The following is a 21780-nucleotide window of genomic DNA, read 5'->3' as shown; positions in this document are numbered from 1 at the left end:
TATTTGGGGGCATCCCTCAGCCGGGTTCACACTTGTTGCCACAATGTTCATGGGTATATCACTATATACTTCCAGTTTGCAGGCATACCTCCGTCGGGTTCACATTTGCCAATTTCACAGTTTTATCACAATGCAGGATTTACTTGTCTTAGCTTTTCCCTTGGCATTCCTCCGTCGGGTTCACATAGCCATTCTAACAAAGTTCAGGATTCAATAATTTCATCAGAAAAAGCAGGGAATTCCCTTCCCCTATATTTCTTTCGGCACAGATCACAAGACCTCTTAGGTTCTTCCCTTTACCTCAGTTCGGGTCTCATCCTCCAGTCAGGCTTTCCTTAAAGCCTCCCAGCCAGGCTTTCCACAAAGCCTCCAGCCAGGCTTCATACAGTTTACTCTATGTGTGAAAGACTTTGGAGTGTACGAGGGGCTTTGCTCAACCCTCGTAGTACCACTTTGATGCTTCACACCAGATTCTCCTAAGGCCTCTTGTTTTTTGTAGTTTCCACCAAAATAACACAATCCAAAAGGGCTTCAGTCAGAGTCCTTCGAATGTGCACCCTGAAACACTTGACCACTCTGCTTCTGAACCTTTTCCTAGGGTTTCTTTAAAGTTCAATTACACAAGTTCATTGTTCAACAAGGTTGCTACCTGCAAACTTGGACCCAGCACAATTCGGGTTTACTATCTGTCTTCTCTGACTCACCGGCTGCGCTGAACTGTTGGAGTTTCTTGTCCCGGGAGTCAAGGACAGCACCACAGTGGCAAGTGCTTCTCCCCGCGTTGACTATCAGCGCGGGGGGCCCGTGTGCCGCTGACACCTGTCACACCAGCTGGATTTCTTGGTCTTATGCTTTCCCTTTCAGAGGCTTTGCAGATCTGAGTTGCAAAGGGCAAGGTCAATCCCCTCCTTCTTTTCCCTCCAGGTCTCTCTACCTTTCTCCTCGGCTTGAACTGTCTGGAATAGCTGCTTCCTTGTGCGTTTGGCTTTGCTCGAAGTGTGCTTTCATGCTCCACATTTTATCCCTGTGGGGAAGGGAATGGGCCATCAGGTGTGCATAGTTATTGTTAATTGCCTGATTATGCCTGACCCTTGTAAACGGCCCTCGTGTTGGTCCATTTTCCATCTCAGTGTATGAAAGTTTTTGTGTTTTCGAAAAGGGGTAGGGGAATAGACCTTCTGAGTATCCTACGAGGCAGGATGGAGAAATGGTTTTATAAGAAAGGGGTTACCGCGTCTCACCGATCGGTGTCCCACTTCCACTTCCTGAGGACCCCTAATCCAAGTTATCCTCCCACACTGGTCCACCCCGAGGAACTGGATCCAATAGCGATGGCCGCGTCCTGGCCACCTGGATGACAGATCCCCAGGGACTAGCAAGTGAGACACCGTCAGGTTTCTCACACTCCCCCATGCAGTTGACTCCGGGTACCCACAGCTGCCGTGGCTAATGACCCCTGTGTGTGATCCACAAAAACTGCAGGATAATGCCTACAAAAATGCTCACAGCAGGACCCTTCGGCTTCCTGAAGGCACATTTCTGCTGCCTCGCCCATACCAGTGGAGCCCTGATGTATGCTCCAGAGAAAGTGGGTAAAATTGTACTTGTGTGTGCCATGCTGCACAATGTCTGACTGAAGAGGAATGTCCCGCTACCCCCTGATGTGGACATGCCACCTCCAGAGGATGAGGATGCAGTGCCTGTGGCAGAGGCAAATGCACATATTGCCAGAGATGATGTGAGGGATGGGAGATTTGCCCACTAGGGACTGATAAACAATCTATTCTGACACTTTCACATGTCACAAGCCATGCACGACGCTGTGACACTCGCCTCCATCAATAAACACAACATTGACACAATCAGGAATGTCCTCACATTGACATCCTTTCGCACACACACCAAACATTACAAATATAGTACATTAACAAAATATAGAAGTTTAACTGTTTTAATGTAATGAAGTGCCCCAACTATCCCCACTCCCATCACCTCCCCATCGCACTATCCTCCCTCCCACCCCCCCACCAACTCCCCATCACACTACCCTCCCTCCCTCCTCCCCACATAAACTCCCCATTACACTATCCCACCACCAACTACCTAGCATGGCCACTCATGGCAATTCGTGTCTCAGAGTCCTTTACAACCGTGCCCCCCCCCCGTCAGCCCCCAGTGAGCTTGGGTGCAGAAGGCACTGTAACTGATGCCTCTGAGTGCCCTGCTGTGACCCCCATGTGGGTGTTGTTGAATTGGAAGGGATGGAGGCTGCCCCAGGTTTTGTTGGCGTTGCACCTCCGTGCTCTGCCGGATGGCCTCTGCCTGTGCAGAGATGCTTTCAGTCTTCTCCCTGACCCTGTGGGCATACAGTGTCAGGGTGGCTGTACTGGCAGTTGTCTTGGCCCTGTTCCGCATGATGGCTGGCACAGTCCTGTGGGTGGCCCCTTGCATGCTGTCCCTAATGGCCTGCAGGTGTTCTGAGTGCATGCTGCCAAATGTCTTCATCTCCCGCTGTCTTCGCTCCATCTCCTAAAGCTTCTGCAACAGCGTGCTGCATGTTGGTGTGTGGGAGAGGGGCTCCGGGCTGGTGTCCCCCTGTGACTCCACAATTGCCATGCCATCAGATGTGGCCTGAGTGTCTATGCTTCCAGCTGCAGCTGTGGGTGCAGGGTGACTTGTGCTGCTCCTGGTGGCCTTTAGTTTGGCCACTGGCTTGGCCTTGCTGTATTGCAGTGTTACACGGTGGGACATCCGCCTCAGTGTAGCCTCACTGGGTCTTTGCAGGGTGGTGTTGGTGGTGGCAGACCTTGAGGGCCTGGATGTGCCACTCCCAGATGGGCCTGCATCCTCCTCCTCCTTTGATGCCTCTGGCGATGCGTGAGTGCCTGTAGGGGACATAGGTGTCAGGTATGGTTCCCCCATGTCTGGTGGCATGCAAGACACATTTGCTATGGTACATAGTGGGACCCCACACATATGGGCAAATGGCCATGGTTGGTCTGGGGAGATTGCATGTGGACCCAGCATCATGGGGTTGCTTGTAGCCCACCTCCGCACCGCCGACTCCCTCTGTCCCTTCTATATCCAGCACCATACAGCACTTTTCCTTCCAGGCAGTGAGGACCAGTGGCTCCACAGTGCCTCCTCCAGTTGCTAGGGACTCCTGGTGATGTTGGGATAGCAGTTCCTGCACCCTGACCCTCAGGTCGTTCCATCGCTTGCAGCAGTCCTCTCCATCATGGGGTTCACTTGCCACTGCTTTTACCTTCTGGCTGATGGCATGCCAGATGGCTGTCTTGCACTGTCCAGTGGTCTTCCTCTGTTGACTGCCATAATGTTCGTCACAGTGGGCAATGACCTCACCAGCTCCTCTCACAAATTTTTGGTTTGCGCAGGCGATATTTTGCCACCATGCCTCTGATCCTCTCCTGGGACATTCTAGCTTCTTTCCAGGACCGGGTGGCTGCAGGAAGGGGAAATATTTAATGGATTGTTTTTTTCAAAATGGCTGCTGCATTGCTTCCTGTTCAGCAATGACACAATTTCCATCGGTGTGAATAGCGCCGGGATCGCCGGCGGTACCGCTATTAGCGCCTTTATTTTCAGCAGTAGACCTTATTTCCGTGCAGTTTCCGCCAGGCACTAATAGCATTACCACTGAAGTTGGGGGCGCGTTCACTCCAGGTGAGGGGGAAGGTGGGTGGTGGGGCCATACAGCAGGAGGGGTGTGCAATTGATGCGCCCATAATATTGACAGGGGAAAGAGGAGGGCGGCAAAAGACTGAGCTTGGGCTTGGGGGGCTCTCTTGGGTGCGACTGTTGCAGCTGCCTTCCGCAAAGTCAGTCTTTTGTTAGCATGGTTTAGACTCTGAGCCATGAAAGTACCTATTTGTTGTCAAAGGAAATCATGTATGTACTCAAGTAGGTAATACCCGAAGGAGCCTATTGGGAGAAGCTGGAAGGAATAGGCATAGCTGTTATCCCGCCAGCTATGGCCTCTGTTCTGCAGATGCCACCTGCCTCAAGCACAGTGCTGTAGAAGGGGCATTTCTTGTGCTGTCAGGCCTCTGTTAATTTGCTTGGCCCCCGCAGAAGAAATAAAGCTGTCTCACTGACAGGTCACACACTAAAGCCACCAAATGGATATTGCATATTAACAAAGCTCACAGTCCTCTGGCAAGCAATGGGTCGAGTGGCCAAAGAATTAATTTGACTAGCCCTAAGTAGGTTTACCTGCCTGGAAACTCTATATATGTTCTAGCACTAAATCCATTAAGGGTCTCTGCAACAAAACCCAACATCAAGAAAGAAGATACAGCACTTTCAGGGGTGGCATTCTGATGCGCCTCTTTAATGGTGCTGTACAGGTCGGTGCACACAATCAAAACATGTGTACAATGTCACAGTCCTTTGGAGAAAAAGCGAGCCAGGGACTAAAGAAATGTCATTCACATGGGTTTATTATAGAATTGAAATAGACCCAGGGCTTGAGGTAGACTGGATAAAGGAAATTTCAAAGAAACTAAAGAGGAGAAATTCTGTTTCATTTGAGAACTGTAGTCCATCAGTCCATCCTTTGCTTCCCTACGGCTCTGCCTCCTCATGGTCAAACAAAAGTCACTCACAGTCAATTGTTTTTCAAGTGTCTCCTGCACTTCTTTCTTGGGCTGGTTGGTTCTTTTCATTGTCATCTCAGTAGTGGGGATTCTGAGTTCAATCTACGCAAGTGGTACTGCGGTTCCTCAATGCATGAACAAACCCCCTGGTTTTGGACAGTGTAAGGAAGGCATTGTATCAACAGTAAGACAGACACAAGTGACCACATTTCAAGGGTGTTTATTGAACGTCAACAAGGGTGTGATAAACACATATCTAATCCTAAATCTACAGATGGGAGCAAGCTACATCCATCAAATAATAATGCAGTCCTAGTAGAGTCTCATCAAAATAAAAGGGCCTATACTAAAGAAAACAATTGGCAATCCTTACTGCTAAGTACAAATAGTGTGGCGTCGTGATCATGAAAAAAGAAAGACGTGTTCACAAAATGATATGTCAGGATGTTCAGGCAATTGGCCTCCCTTCCCCACGTTTTCAGCACGGGACAAGGCAGTTTACTCGGGCAAAGCACACACTCTGGCTTCTTCGGCACAAAGAAACAGTTCCATTATCAGCATCCCCACCCCCCCTCCAGCACTATCTGAAATGTCGTCAGGCCTAGTTTGATAGTCGCTTGTTTTTTTCCTCCCCTCCCTTTCTGCACCCCTCTCCCTCACCTTTTGTTTTTCTCCGGCTCTACCAGAAATGTTGTCAGGCCTAGTACGGTTGTCGCCTGTCTGTTTCCATTTCCTTCCCACTCTCCCCCTCCCTTCCTTGTCTATGTCTTAGCTCTTGCACTATCTGAAAGGTCGTCAGGCCGAGTACCATAGTTAATTTCACATCCTTACTGTTCATGGCCTGTAAGAATGTAATTGTATTTTCCCTTGTTCCCACCCTTGCCTTGAAGCGCTTTGAAACACTTGTGTATAGGCGCTATATAAATAAACTATCATATCATATCATATCAGGGTCTTCTGTGCCCAAGTCTCTTTATTTACCAAAGTCTCTTGATTCAGAGGGCCTGATGTACCAAAACAAAACACAAAGTTCCTTTCCTCTTATACATACTCAATCCAGGTGATTGACGCTGAATCCCCCTCAGCCGGGCTCAGAGTCCTTTTATATCACGCTTGTTACTGTGGGGGGATCAGATCCCCCTTTTTACAATGTTCAGAGAATATTCTTTCTTGGGTGACTCACGGTTCACCCCGGATCCCCCACAGTCGGACCCAGATTCCTCCTCTTACACAATTAGTCTCCTTCAGCCGGGCTCAGACCAATTTCAGTTTGCATTGAACTATCAAAGACTTTCGAATGTGTGTGCACAGGGTTTAGCTTGACCCATTGCATGACAACTTCAATCTCAAACTTCCCTTTTCACAGTTGCCAACCAGTTAGATACCTAACAGAGACCTCTGAATGAGCACCCACGTGGTGGCGGACTACTCTGTCTACGGTATCTTTCTAAGCCTCCAAAGTTCAGTTACTCCTCTAGTTTTCCATTATATTTGCGTTGCTCATCACATACGTTTCACACACTGTTCTCTTTAGATTTCTTCATACATTGTTGCCGCTTGCAACCTTTGTTCTAACACAGGCTGGTCTGGTATCAGTCTCTCCGACTCACTGGCTGTGCTGTCTTTACTGGCGGTGCTTTGTTGTAGGAGTCAAGGACAGTAGCACAGCGGCAAACGCTCCTCCCTGCCTTGGTTATCCCCACGGGAGAGCCCGGGTCCCTGCGACACACAATGCAGGTTTTTTCAGCTTTAGTGGCAGGTCTTAGGTTTATTATTTTCCAAGGTTCACGAAAGTAACGGTTTGAAAAGGTCAAGGGCACTTCCCTCCTTGCAACCCTTTCGGGTCTCGTCGTCTTTCTCCTCGTATTAAACTGCCATCTTGGAATTGCTGATTCCTCATGTGCTTTGTCTTTTATAGAGTGTGCTTGCGTGCTCCGCCTTTTATCCATGTGAGCAAGTGTGATGGAAGTCAGGGGTGTGTAATGATCAGTAATTGCCTGACCATTGTATTGGGACATGTCAGGCACATGGCTGAGCGGTCCGTGAGAAAGTGTTCATGTCGGGAAATGGATGGGGGGTGAGCCTGGTAGGATGGGGAAAAGGTGTTACAGGGAAGGGGATAGTGCGTCTCACCGCCCATTGTCCCACATCTGAGTTAAAGCCCCCTCTCTAAATAGTCCCAATCAGGGTTCCAGAGACGGAGAAGGTCTCATAGGCAAAGCACATGCACTCGAAATGACTCAGAGATATAGCCTGAGGGATTTGACTCTGAGACTTTGCTAGTCTGGGGTGCCGTAACTGAGACTATTTTATTTTGGGGGCTTTAACTCAGAGTCCTTTCTCGGGCATGTGCTTCGCCTTTGAGACCTTGTCAGTCTCTGGAACCCTGATTGGGACTATTTTAGAGTGGGGGTTTTAACTCAGAGACTCTCTTAGTCTGATGACCTTTAAGTATGTGAACTTTCTAGCCTCTGGGCCATAAATGAGATTGTTTCAGAGTGGGGGCTTCTACTACAAGACCCTCCTAGCCTGGTAGCTTTGAGAATGAGAACTTCCTAGTCCCTTGTTTAGACTGGGGTCTTTAACTCAGGGATCCTCCTAGGCTGATGGGCTTAAAATAGATACTGAAATATACACACTGTACACTGAGATATACACATTCTATACTCCGAGGTATATACTGTATGTTTAGATATATGCATTATATAGTGAAATAGATAAACTACATGCTGAGATGCATTCATTATATACTGAGAGGTATATACTGTACAGTGAAATTAATTTATGATATATTGAATTATGTATGCATATGCACTGTTCGCTGAGGTATATACATTGTATCCTGGGATGTATATACCGTATTTTGAGATTAATACATTATAAATTGAAATATATGCACTGTATACTGAGATACATACATTATATACTGAGATACAAATACAGTATTCTGAGATGAATACCTCATATATTAAAATATATGCACTGAAAAGAGATGTGTGTGAGATGCATACATTATACACTAAGATATACATGCAGTATGCTGAGTTTTTCATGGATTTCTTGCAAAGTTTGGGCGGAAATAGGACCTCCAAGTGTGCTGCTTCTGCACTCTGACGTTTTTGCAAGGGAACGTTTTCTACCTATGTTTGCTTTCCTCAAAGTGCAGGGGCAGGAATGAGGCATAGCGCTTTGCTCCGTCTTTTTCTAATCACAGCACCTGTTACCTCTTCCATTTTTAGTTTTGACTGTTAGCTGAATCTATTGCATTAGAGTACAGCTACGGTGAAATGGCATATGAGGAGGGACACAAAGCTTGTAGGTGTTTGGTTATTTACCCACCCATTGGCAGCTGATTGCCATGCTAATCCCTATGGCCCCTGCAACCCACTTCCTGACCCACCCTGCCCAGAGCATATCCTCTTCCAATCAATTTGAGCAAACTTTCTGAAGCTTTACCATCAAACCTTGTGCTCGAAGTGCCTGCCAGTGTTTTTTTAAAGCAGTCTTCTGAGGGTTAATCAATTAATTTAAACTGAATACATGCTACTATTGTAATAGGGCTGTCTTAACCAGGTCTGCCTTCATCCACTGGATTTAGTAGCACTATGCATGCCCTTCACTAAGTCCTGTTAAGCACAAGCATTGGCAAATCCAACAATGTTGGCTTCTGTATAAGTATTAGGCATTTGCCAGGCTCTGCTACTATTTGCCCAGGTACTCGCACCATTTTACAGATGCTACCATCAATGTCCAATTAATACCACTACGGCAATGGCTTTTTCTTCTTTGTGAAGGGTGCAGTGAGCTAAAACGTGGTTGTAGATCCTCCTGAGTGGAAGAAATTCTATAGCACAGGGTATTTGACCCATGTTTGTTCTCAGTAGAGGGGCTCCCACAGCCTTTCTTAATTTGTAAAACTTAGACACTTTTGTGTGCTTTCAAAATTGATCACTATCATAAAGTAGTCTTTAGAAAAAAGACCCCAGAAAGGGAGCGCTAACGCTCGATCGATATATGGCCGTAGTGAAGGAGGGCCTCAGAGACAAGTCTCGCAGTCTAGCACACTGTAAGGGCCCTGGCGGACTGTGGCCCCGTCAGTCTGGGGCCCCTGTGGTGCTGCACATCCTGGGAAAGAGTCGCAGGTGAGGGTTATCCCTAGTAGGGGACTAGCTCTGCATTGCCCGACCGGAGCAAATCCTCTGATCTACGCTGACCACTTGATGCTACTGTGGCCCCTGGAAGCCGGAGGGGATGGGACGGTGTCTTGCGCTCTCCTGACAGCCGAGAAGCGTCAAACAGGAGACACGTGTGGCAATGTGTGATGCAGCCTTACTTATTGACATAGGGCGGTGGTCTAGGTGTTAACAATTCCATACCCAAGCGCAGCGAGGCCACCAATAGTGGCAGGCAGGCGCTATACAAGATTGCTTACATTAGATTCCTTCTTGCTATAGGGTGCTTGGTCAAGAGTTGCAGGCCCATGTGGAGTCTGAAGGGTGCCTGTATCAGGGGCCTTTATCCCAGTGATAAAATAAATATATATTCTTAGATGTTGCAAGTAGGGGTGGAGGCAACCCTCAGAAAGAGGAGAGAATATGGGGCTCACAATCCTCTGATGTGCTGCCCTTAGCGAGCCTATGGCCCTATGGCTAGCAGGGCATGGGGTGCTTTTGAAGCACCCCATTTCAGTCCAGGGTGATTCAGTCTCCCTGAGTGTGTGCCGTGGAGGAGGTTGGTGGCTGCTGTGATTTAGTCCTACCTTCCTTTCCATGTGGTGGTGGAGTCGGGCTGCAGGTTTCCTGTGTGAGGCCCCCTAGACAACTGGGGTTGGAAGCTGCAGTTTTTTTTCACAGAGTTTTTGCCGAATGTTTTCCGCAGAAAAAACGTATTGACATTTCTGTTTTTATTAGTGGTGGTTCCCCCTACAAAACCCTTACCACATACACCCCTACCACTTATATTCCCTTACCCCTCATATCCCCTTATCCACCCCCCTTACCACCTAATTTTTCAGATGAGTTTATTTGGCTGTACATTTTTAGCAAAAAGCCTGCCGATGTAACAACGTTGTACCATTGTATTAAGCCCCATTGAATTCTAAGGGAGAACTTTGGAAACTGATGTAAATTCCCCTATTACCCAGAACAGAGTACTTACTTTATCCCGTGTTCAACATTTAAACATTTGTTCTTAGGATAGGAATGTGCTGTTTAAGATCATTTTCTGAGTGCTGTGGCTTGTAATTTCATGCAGCGGTTAATACATGCTAAAAGAATCCCCCCCCCCTCCCCGCTTAAGCTTGTGTAACAGTGCATTGTTGTAAAACTGTATTTTGACCAAAAATGTGAATGGTGTTCAAACCGGACTCATCTGTTGCATTGTGTATATGTGTGTATGGACTTAATTACTCTTAAGGCAGTTTGTGTACCACCCTCTGTTGATGGCACTACAACCACTAACCTTAATGGGGGCGAACACACCTGACAATAAATGGAAGCCGAAACTCTCTTAAAGTGTAGGCAACGTGGTCAGAGCGACAAGGATTAACACTCGGGTTAGCATAGCAGTTCCACATAAAGGTACAATTAGTCCACACACCTATCTCTAGAAAACACACCACACTGATATAAACAAATTTACTTTATCTAAGTCACACATAAAGCTCTATCAGGTAAAATAAGTACTTAGCAAACCATTAAGAGTTCCCCGGTACGGAAACATTCTCAGTAAAAATGCTAGCAATTCTGGCACCAGCCTTTTTTCCAGACCGTGGAAACATGTGTTTGCCGGTGGGGGCAGTGAACTACCGGCAGGCCTGACCTGCTGGGAGTTCAGGCCCCTACTGGCAAATAAATGCCAGAATCACAGGTACTGGTACTACCTGTGACAGTAATTACGGCAATTCTATGTTATCAGGTAATATAATCGCTGCAAAAATGTCCCGGTAAAAAAATATTGCGGCAAAAATGCTGCCGTTTAACCCGGTAAAAGTGTGCCCCATTACACCATTTAAGGGGAGCGGAGGTTGCGGGGGTGTCCCCCGCATGTTTTACATGGACTGTGGCACAAAAAGGGGGGCATATTTGCCACGATATTTTGTTACCACAGCAATTTTTGCCGCGATTATATCACATGGAACCAATTCCATCCCACGGAGTCCTATGGAATGGGAATTTACCGGCGTCTCTAACGCTTGTAATATCCCGATTCCCGAATCCCGAAATAATAGCAGGATATCAGGCGGTGGACACGGTAAGGCAGTTTTGTACATTTCCCACTGGAATTACTGGCAGGATACCGGCAAAACTATAATGAGGCCCAATCTCAAGGCTTATATGTTACACACATTTGTATAGCGCCACAAACCACACACGTTTTAAAGCGCCGAATCATACCAGAAGCAACTGATGCTAACGAATGCAGGACACAGTAACATAGACTGAACATCAAGACAGCGAGCAAGCGTTGCAAGGCCACTGTGAGCAGGCACAGGGCAAGCGTCCTAAGCAGCACCTCACTGATGATGCTCAATTAGGCCGAAACATGCCTACATGTGCTTGTGGTCCCGTGCAAAGGGTTGCGGCCTAGCAGTGCAGGATACATGGCCTCTTTTAGGCTGGGGCCAAAACTGTTGTGCATATGTTTTTCCTTCTTCTGTGATCACACAGTGGACTATAAAAGCGATCTAAAGGGAAGTTGTTCAAAAGAAATTACCAGTGATCATGATTAATTCAAAGCCTTTCATCTGTCACGTGTAAGCATTGAAAGGGCTTAGTTCAAGCCTTGTGTGAAGAGTGCATGGATACAAACTGGTGCACAGATAGATAAGAGATCCTAAATGCTATGTGTACATCACTGGATAGAAACTCTTTTGGCCTAAAAGCGCTAATAAAGTAGTGGGTTGTAAATGTCTTTGTGCAAAGCGTATTGAGAACATACAAATGGGGAAATGGCGCTATATAAATTACGACTACAAATATGGCACGCAATATCAAATGATATAGTGCCAGAGATTAAATCTATAACTAAATATCGAAGGCGGAATTATACTATTGAGGAGGGGTGCATCGAACTGGAGAGTGCAAAAGGGTTTTGAATTTGTGGTTTTGTATGTATTATGGATTTCCTTAATTTACCCTTGAATCTGTGGATGGAGACACTCAATTCATTAATTAAATCTGTTCCTTAGGAGACTGAAGTAGGTCCAGGAGGCACGATACAAAAAGAGCAATGCTTTTCGTGCTTGCCCGCAAAACCTCGGACCCCCTATAATATATTGGAAGAACAAGGAATGCAATCATGTTTTGCGTTAGCTAGCAGAGACAGCCTGAATGGTTTGAGCACCTGCTGCATGTAATGAAAAGACATAAGCTTCTGGGTTCATTTTTATTACATAGGTGGGATTTATTTTGTATATGCGACTGTACGGCACTGGTCACTTGGCTACCTTCTGATTTCGGGCCCAGGTCCCTGCCTGCCCAGTTGCACAGCCGCACTGCCTCCCAGCAACCCTTACACTTGGGACTGTATCTGTAATGCTACAGTCCCCCTACCTGCACTTTTGGACATCTGGAGTCTGCACTTACCCTTGCACCTGCCACCTGTTAACTGTTATTGTTTTTATCCCATGTACAGCACTGATCCCCTCGCCTTTCCCCTGGCACTCCCCCAACCCCTCCCGTGCACTTGCGCGATCTCAATGTCACCTGGCCTAGTAGGATCGTTGTCTCTGTCCTCCCTCTGTTCCCCCCTCCCTTGCCCCATCGCGCCTTGAAGCTCTTGTGTATAGGCGTGTTATAAATGCCATATCATATATCATACACGTTATTTGCAAACGCTTTTATGTAAAGCCTACAGGAACAATACAACATTTGATATCAAAAGAAGTGGGCAGCATGACGAAAACTGCGGGCGGGGCCTTTACCTGTCCACGCTGATGGCACAGAGATTGAGGATGGAGGCCGTGCAGAGCATCACGTCCATGGTCATCAGGGCATCGCAGACGGACATGTCCAGGGTCCATTGGCCTCCCAGGAACTGCAAGGAAGGGCGGGTTAAAATCAGCAGCACCGATGATCACGCGGTACCAGGCACGGCCAGCATCCCCCCTGCTCACATTCCTATACCCTCACACACCCCTGCGCTTTCTCTTCACCCTTTTCCTGCCCATCCCCCCTCCCCCGCTGGCCACCTCTTTCACTCTTCCTTTCTCCCACAGACACTCTTCCCTCCATCCCTCACCCTCCTTGCCCTCCTTCACATATCCTTTCGTTTTCCCGTCCGCACCCTCCCTTTTTCTTGCCCTCTGCCCCTCCCCTGCGCAGCGCCTCGTTCACCCTGGACATATCCTCCTCTCTCTAGCACCACCCCCACCCCTCCTTTACAGAATGAATATGTTTGCACTTCTGTGGATCCGATGCCAGTGCTCTCAATGTGGCACCTTTGCCAAGTGCTAAAACCATGCCCTGCTTCTCCTGATTGCCCCCAGGTGACTCAGTTCATAGCGTGCACTGCAGAGGAAAGGTCGCCCACTCATTGAATGAAGGCAAGTACTCATGCTTAGCACAGTGAGGCCCTGAAATATCTGTAATAACCTCGTTACAGTCGGTAAGGGACTGAGGGGTCAGCTGCCCTGCACTGTGACCTGAGGCTTAGCACAGTGAGGCCCTGAATCATCTGCAATACCTCTTACAGTCGGTAAGGGACTGAGGGGTCAGCTGCCCTGCACTTTGACCTGAGGCTTAGCGCAGTGAGGCCCTGAAATATCTGTAATAACCTCGTTACAGTCGGTAAGGGACTGAGGGGTCAGCTGCCCTGCACTGTGACCTGAGGCTGAGCACAGTGAGGCCCTGAATCATCTGCAATACCTCTTACAGTCGGTAAGGGACTGAGGGGTCAGCTGCCCTGCACTTTGACCTGAGGCTTAGCACACTGAGGCCCTGAATCATCTGTAATAACCTCTTACAGTCGGTAAGGGACTGAGGGGTCAGCTGCCCTGCACTGTGACCTGGGGCTTTGCACACTGAGGACCTGAATCATCTGTAATAACCTCTTACAGTCGGTAAGGGACTGAGGGGTCAGCTGCCCTGCACTGTGACCTGAGGCTGAGCACAGTGAGGCCCTGAATCATCTGTAATAACCTCTTACAGTCGGTAAGGGACTGAGGGGTCAGCTGCCCTGCACTGTGACCTGAGGCTTAGCACAGTGAGGCCCTGAATCATCTGTAATAACCTCTTACAGTCGGTAAGGGACTGAGGGGTCAGCTGCCCTGCACTGTGACCTGGGGCTTTGCACACTGAGGCCCTGAATCATCTGTAATAACCTCTTACAGTCGGTAAGGGACTGAGGGGTCAGCTGCCCTGGACTGTCACCTGAGAGCCATCCTTTTCTCCAGGATGCTATCCCATAATTGAACATGCCCTCTCTGAGCTCTGCTTGAAAACGTTGTGCATCGCCATATGGTATGCGCAATTATCTGGCCCAGAGCACCAGGTGTGGACTGGGAACCAAAAGAGGCCCTGGAAAAAATGTTCACAGTGGCCCCAAATTGCACATTTTCAGCAAGACCAAGCCTTTTCCTATGAGGAAATGGGAACATAAAAAAGGTTACCACGCAAAAGAGGCCTGCAGGGAATGCTGCAGAGTTCCCTATAGGCCAGCCCAGCTCTGCAGACCACGCATTCTCGCAGATTCAAATGTATGCATGCCTTCCGCTGCCCCCCCGGTACCCTCGCCAAGCCTTGCTTGTACCATCTCCCGACCTTCCGGAAGGGCCTGTCGCCTCGCCCAGCCTTGCCTGCATCCACTGTACCTCTGCCAGCCCTGCCAGCACCTTCCTGAGGTCTAGCATACCTCTCCCTCCATCCTGCTCAAGTCCTTTACGATCTCATGGCCTGGTGTGTGCCCCGATTCAGCCCCGACGGACCCATCTCAAAGCCCTCCCAATACCCCTTTTCCAGCATGGCATATATACTCTTTCTTGGTCAGACCCTGCAAGCAGCTCCGAGCCACCCCTTTGCTGTGGTATGGTGTGGTCTTGAGCTTTAGAGTCTAGGGTGCCCGTGTGTGTTGCCCTTTGGGAAGGTTTGCGTGTTGAAGAAGGAACTCAGACAGTCCCGCCTGCGTTCCTTCAGGCATTCGTGTACATCAGAGATATGGGGACAGATTACCGAAACTTTGCACCTGTATTAGCACTAGGGCAAACTTTGCCCTGTTTTAATAATACAGTGAAAATATACGTTTTTTGCCCAAGGGCAATTTTTGCCATGTGCTTATACCATACCAAATTGCACTTTTCATGGTACAATTGTTTTCTAATGTGTCCCAGTGTTTTAAAAAATAGGCCAAACTTTTCTCTAGTGCTAATACCGTGCAACTTTGCACTTGCACCAGTGCAAAGTTTCTGCAATCTGGCCCCTGTTGCGCACACCTTATGGTGGTTAACGGTTGTGAAGATTCTTAACCTTGTTCAATAGGTGCAGAGGAGAATAGTACGGCTCTGGCACTAAGAGTCGTTAATAGGCAATCAGGCTACAGAGTCACAATCCATTAATGATTTAAACATTCTTTAGAATTGCAATATACAGGGAAAATCAATCATGATATGATAGGTTATTTGTAACGCGCTAAATACTCAAAGGTTTCTAAGCGCAGGGGATCGAACCTGTGTTGCTGCGTGTTGTCTTGCTTCCAAGGCGAGCATGTTGCCACTGAGCTATCCCACTGGGAGGTTCTTATGTTTTCTCCTCCGCGAGATTTGTTACATGACGGCAGGATTAACAGGGTATTAATATCAATGCAAGTTTAAGCATCATCAATAGTCGTCCATAGTTTTGGAATTATCATTCATTTTACAATCAGAAAGAGTCATTCCAAGTCACAAATCATATCACGAATTATACAAATGATCTCGGGGACACAACTTGCGGAGGAAGATGCCGGGTGTTCTAGAAATGGAGTAAGAGAGAAGTCTTCATTCATTCCTGCGGGCGACATTGAGTGTAATTTATAGATCCAGTGCATTTCTTTTTTCTCTAGAAGAGTCTTGGTGTCTCCCCCTCTTGGTGGGGTTTTAACTAACTCGAGCACCATAAAAATTTAATTGGGCTATGGAGGGTCTGTTTTCAACAAAGTCTCTAGCCACAGGTGATGTCTAGCCACACGTGGTGTCTAGTCACCGGTGATGTCTAGCCACAGGTGATTTTTGGTTCATATTGTGTACCTTATGAATTTTTGTACTTTATGAAACGTTTTGCTCCTGAGGAAGGGAGACTATCTCCCGAAAGGCGTTGCACTCTCTTAATACACGTAACATGTTAATTGAGAAATACTTCATATGCTATGAATACATTGCATATTTATGAAAATGATATAATTGTTAAGTGATCAATGAAAAAGTATGTTCTAGTTGTCTACTATAAACTGAATAATTCACTATTGACTGACTATAATTTTTTTTTTTATTGAACTTTACTCAGTTAACTAAGTTTTGTCAAATTTTCAGATTATCTTCAGAGTGCTGCCAAACAGTGCAACACATACATTTCCCAGCGTCTAGAAGAGCGAAACTCGAAGTCAGAGACTGAAAGTCCAGAACCTGGCCCGACTAGCCTGTCAGGTCAAGAACCTTGAACACCCTTTACTTTCCACTCGCTTCAATCCGCTTCCGGTCCCATAACAGGTTTTCCGTCTGATCTATTACGGTTTATCTGGTCAAAAGCGAGTTCAATAAGACTATAATATCAGTACAAGAAGTGTGCAGGGGACGGGAGTGTCCGCCAATTAGGGACACTTTATTATTTCGTGATGTCCTTCCAGCATTCCCCAGAGCGGTGGGTACTTTAGAGTGTCATTTCTTCAGTGCTAGTTTGCTGCAGTGGAGTGAGAACTGCGAAAATGCACTTCTCGGTAGCATGATGCATCAGGGCGGACTTAGTCGCAATCAGCCCCTTCAAAAAGGGGTTAATCAGAGCAAAACGTGCCCTTTTTCTAACTCAACCTGGGTATTTACCCTGGAAACAAGGGCCTGCTTCTTTCGTTTCTAGGGCGAAAGGAAACCAGAATAAAAGACATAAACCCGTAAGGTTGTGAAGCCATGATGTGTGACACGAGAAAGCAGCACAGCAGCGTCCTCCGTGCCGCTCTGATTGGCCCATCCTCGAATGCTCAGAAGTGTTGTTCTAAGGTTAGGACTTTTTTGTTTTTACCATTAAGTGGCACTAAAATGCCACCTGTAAGCCGCAAGTGTTGCATTGGGGTACAGCCAGGAGGGAGATGGGATGTGTAGAGGGACGCCCGGCTTGTGAGTGTTTTTCAGTTATTTACCCACTCATTGCCCATCGCCCCGCCACTTCCTATGGTCACTTCCACCCACTACCTGCACGTTCCCGCCCAAAACGCATCCTCCTGAGATCCCTTTGAGTTATCTTTATCAAGCAGCAAGATCAAACGTTGTGCTGCAAGTGCCTGCCAATGTTATTTCAAAGCAGTCTTCAGGGAGGTCATGGCTTAGTTGCAGCTATAAACGCCCTACTGGTGTAATCAAAATCTCTTAATCAAAGGTGACTTCAACCCCTTGATTTACAAGCACTCTGTGGTGGGTGTAAACATATAGGTTACTTTCCAAATTACAATGAACCTAACATGTAAGGGAAGGCTTCATTTTTGATTGAAAGAAGAGCAACCATGCTTCCCTAGCCACTAGGCCTGAAAAACATAGCATTAGATGCAAAAGCACGGATAAAATATGAACAAACATTGGCAAAGCATAGTTTCTGCTTTTATGTTTTCATGGGACAGGCATTTGCCAGGCACTTCTGCGATGGTACAACCTGACCATAGAGCATAACATCTGGCAAATGGCATGAGTACTTGGGCATACAATGTCAGTGTTTGACAAATGCTGATCTTATACTCACACACAACTCAAAACTGTTGGCTTTACTAATGCTTATTTTAAACAGATATTTAGACAAGGAACAGATGACAGGGCACACATATTTGTTATGAATCCGGTGGATGTATTACCATAGGGGCTCTTTTACAGCTGCAATTACGTCATTACCTCTCGAAGACTGCTCAGAAATAACACTGGCAGGACCTACACAGCTAAAGGTTTGATGTTACTCAGGGGCAGAGTGAGCTAAAGGAGATGATCCCAGGGCGATGTGTTTTGGCAAGGGAGGGCCAGATAAGGTCATAAGGATTAGCATGGCCATGGGCAGGCAGTGGGTGTGTAAAAACCCAACCACAATAAGCGCTGTATTCCTCCGCAGGTCTCACCTCCTTCCTATCTCTACTCGGTTGCAATACTTTTGATTTATAGGGAGCACTAAATTGCCACCTACTTGTCAAAAGGGAGTAGATGCAGTAAAAGCCGCAGTCTGTGCGGTAATGATAAAACAGGCGGTATGACAGGCCTGTTTTTACCGCTCCATGCAAAGGGGTTTCAGGACCCAATTGCACAGGTATTCATCTGGTTGCGTCCACTTATAAAGGCGGTATTGGCCCGGGCTGAATTACCACAGTCCTAGTCTGGCAAGATAGCTCAGCGGGTTGAGCGCTTGCTGCTGCGGTCTGAGCGTGATCTGCAGGTGGCCTGTTCGAATCCAAGCAAGGCCAATTCAGCCTTTCATCCTTCCGAGGTCGATAAATGGGTACCAATTTCGGTTGGGTGATTTTGCATGTACATATGTGCTCTGTAAAGCGCTTTGGATAAAGGTGCTATATAAATAACTCATTGTTATTATCCTATGGCACTCCCAAATGTGGCACTACCACCATTACCCTAAATAATGCAATTAATGGCATTACCACGCGAAGTAACCTAAATTCAGTTTAGCTGAATGAGCACAGCTAATACTGCCAAACGTGTAATGCGTCCCGGTATGTTGTGACTAGAGACATTAGGTCTAGGTCTGTGAGGCGGGTTCGCACAATCATGCATGGCGCCCAGATCACATGGGCGCAGAGGCGTAGCCAGGATTGTCATACAAGTGTGGTGGACGGCTAATGTAGTTGGGCCCGCGGCAGTGACATTAACACCTGTAAATGCCCACTGAGCGTTGCTGAGTGAGCATTTATAGATTTTGGGTGGGACTTGCCCGCTCAGTACCTACCCTGTCTACTCCTCTGCTGATGGGCTGTGTTTAAAATAATGCTACAGTAGCCTGAAGGGGGACATAGTAAACGTCTTATCGCAATCGGGTTAAGACTTACTAAATATGAAGGAATGCTCTCTTGATATCAAGTAATGCATGGATTTAGAGCACAAGGGCTCGTATGAAGATGAAGTTTTCGCCCAAGATCACAAGCCTGGATTTCAACAAGTGACTTTGATTCTTCAGTGCTGATTGCTTTCCTTCTCGTTTGGAGAGGTCGTTTCATGGGCATTCTGTGGCAGGCTCTGGATGGCAACATAGCAGAACGGACACATATGAATCACTGTTGGGGTGTCTTTCATCACTCTGACAGCACACATTTTAAACCCTGACCATTCCAACCTACCAGGTTTGCCATATCTAAACATTGGTTGGCTTCAAGATCCTAGAGGACGTGGCGCCCAAAACGCTAAAGGTAGCACGGACAATCAGACGTGGACTGACTACTAAAGAAGTAAGTCCTTTTAGTAAAAAAGTTGTGACTCTTTGCCATTGTACCTTTGGGAGTGCTCCAAGGTGGGGTGTTTTACAAAGCAGTTACACACAGTCCCATTCTTCTAGTTGGGGGATCAGGTGAAGATTTTGACAGGGTGCTGCTTATGAATTCAATACAATTACTGTGGCTGTACACCATAAAAGCAGAGAGTTATTGTGGGAAGTGTGTCTGACGTCTGATTGTATGTGCAAGTCATGGGTGTCCTTTTGGGTAGTGGTGTGTGTGATCACGGACCTTGCCAACACACAATTTTGGCATGTGTAAATCCTGTGTGTTATTTTACAGGTGATGAGGTATTTGAGAGTGGTGTGCAACCACCTTCTTGTGTTGGTGCGTACGTTTTGCTCTTTCAAGGTGGCTGAGGGTAGACATGCATCAGTGTGTGCTGCTTATGGTGCCTTATTTATTTATTTACATTTATAAAGCGCTCACACAGCCCGCGCTGTTACAGGAATTGTTTGTTTTTCTTAGTTGCGTAATTGTGTTTTTTTTGTCTTAGTTACGTATTTATAACGCGCTTAAACACCCGGAGGTTTCTAAGCGCGGACCCGGGGATCGAACCTGTTGCTGCTTCGTGTCGTCTTGCTTCCAAGACGCGCACGCTGCCGCTGAGCTATCCTCCCGTGGGAGATAGGCTTGCTTTGCTTGGTAGCAGATGGCATAACCAATATGGGTAGTTCCCAGAGGGTTGGGCCTTGCGGGCGTCCCTTCTGCATGATGTGCCTGTACCCAGGCCACCGGTGTGTGCTGGTGGGTGAAGCGACTGACTTAGTGAAGTGCTTCATGGGATGGAAGAGACTGTGTATGCTGAGTGTGGGAGAGGTAGAGGTCTCGGGAGGATGGCTCATGATTGTAATGCTTTGACCCTGCCATGTGTGCACCCAGGGTAGTCTTCTTTGTTTGTTTGTTTGTTTGTTTATTCACTTATTACGCGTGTTTGTTTGTTTATTCACTTATTACGCGCACCAGACCCAGAGGTAATAGGGCACGACAGAATGGAAATGCAAGGCTTACATAGTTATGCAGTAAACCAGGTATGTACAAAAATAATGCAAAGGCTTCAATATATAGAAAGCAGGAAAGCTATCCCTGCATTGTAGCTGTGTTTAAAGCCTTTGCGAGCCGAGCTGTGAGGGGCTTCACTGGTGCAGCAAAGCAGGGTCTTGTGGAGAGTAGCACGTGCATTAGCTTGTAGTTTTTGCAAAGAATTGACTTGCAAGGGTCCTCTTCGCTTTCGGGTCTGTCAGACTGAAGGTAGAATGGGTTTTCCGAATGCCAATGCCCTTTCCCAGCTATTTCCATGCCCTTTACAAGTCTTGGCATTTAAGTCTTCCATGCCTACCTTTATTCTCTCCCAGCCTTGCCAGTATCTCCTTCCAGGCTTACCCCGTGCCAGTCCAGGGTATGCATTTCCCTAACACTTTCAATGCTTTATTCTGCCCATGTCTGTACTTTTTACTAGGAGTTCCATCCATCCCCCATAACTAGCCCATTGCTTTTTCAGCCATGATCTTATCAGTTTTACTGAAATTGACCTTTTACAATTGACCTTTTGCACAATTGACCTAATCATAGTGGTCCAAATTGACCTTCTGCACAATTGACATTTATATTATTTTAGTTATTTTATATATGTATTGGGTTGGTTTTGCATTATAAATAATATAATGGGATTGGGTGGGGGTTTGCGGGGGGTTTTGGAATGGGTGGGGTTTGCGGGGTTTCCCCCATATATATGGCCTAATTGACCTTCTAAATTAGGCCAATTCTCCCGAGGTCAATTGTAAAAAGGTCAATTAGTATACAACCATCTTATCCTCTCTCGGCCTGGCTCATACCTTCAACTAGTGATGTATGTGCCTCCCCTGAGGCCTTTGGTGCCCACCGCAGCCCTGCCTGTACCCTCATCTTGCATTGCCCGGACTGTTTTCCAACCCAGCCCATGCCCTCTCCCAGCCCTGCCCGTACCTCGGAGTACACATACAGGGGTAGCACCAGCAGTGCCAACAGCAGGTCCGCCACAGCCAGGCTGACGATGTAGTAGTTGGTGGCGGTCTTGAGGGTGCGCTCCGTCAGAACGCTGAGGCACACAAGGGTGTTACCCAGGATGATGATGAGGATGAGGGGGATGCCAAAGAGCAAAGCCAGATAGTTCAGGTCCCGGAGCTCTGCTCCTGCCTCACTGAGAGTCTGGTTGAGGGTGGCATTGACCATGGCCCGGTTCCCAAGCCGCCGACTCTCACGCTGCCCGGCGTACACATCTAGAAAAGAAGAGCATACGTGAGTAGATGCCAGCCTGGCGCTTACTCTCACCATTTGTTATGCAATGCTATGAAATTGTCCCTTTACAGTAGGTAATGGCCCGATTACTTACCGGTAATCTGCATTACTCCGAGTCTACATCTTCCTCGTCACAGTCCTTGAAATTAAAGAGTAATGGCTGTGATTGGGAAGATGGACGAAGAGGTAATGACACTATGGTCCTTAGGGGGCAGATGGCCTTACATAT

At 47.3% G+C, this 21780-nt stretch overlaps 1 protein-coding gene across 1 annotated transcript in view; it reads right to left on the bottom strand.

Moving 5' to 3' along the window:
- Nucleotides 1-21780, bottom strand: part of LOC138514202 (D(4) dopamine receptor-like) — a 206649-nt gene that overhangs the window by 121942 nt on the left and 62927 nt on the right. Inside the window, exons 2-3 of the mRNA XM_069629542.1 lie at nt 21240-21532; nt 12541-12653 (exon numbers count right to left, since the gene is read on the bottom strand). Coding sequence (XP_069485643.1) covers nt 12541-12653; nt 21240-21485 — 359 coding nt within the window. The 5' untranslated portion in view covers nt 21486-21532. The remainder of the gene's footprint in view (nt 1-12540; nt 12654-21239; nt 21533-21780) is intronic.

Source organism: Ambystoma mexicanum, chromosome 12, assembly GCF_040938575.1.
Source record: "Ambystoma mexicanum isolate Mex_15411 chromosome 12, UKY_AmexF1_1, whole genome shotgun sequence".
NCBI classification, from domain to species: domain Eukaryota; kingdom Metazoa; phylum Chordata; class Amphibia; order Caudata; family Ambystomatidae; genus Ambystoma; species Ambystoma mexicanum.
The sequence above is the reverse complement of the archived record's forward strand: the minus strand, read 5'-3'. Positions and strand labels throughout refer to the sequence as shown.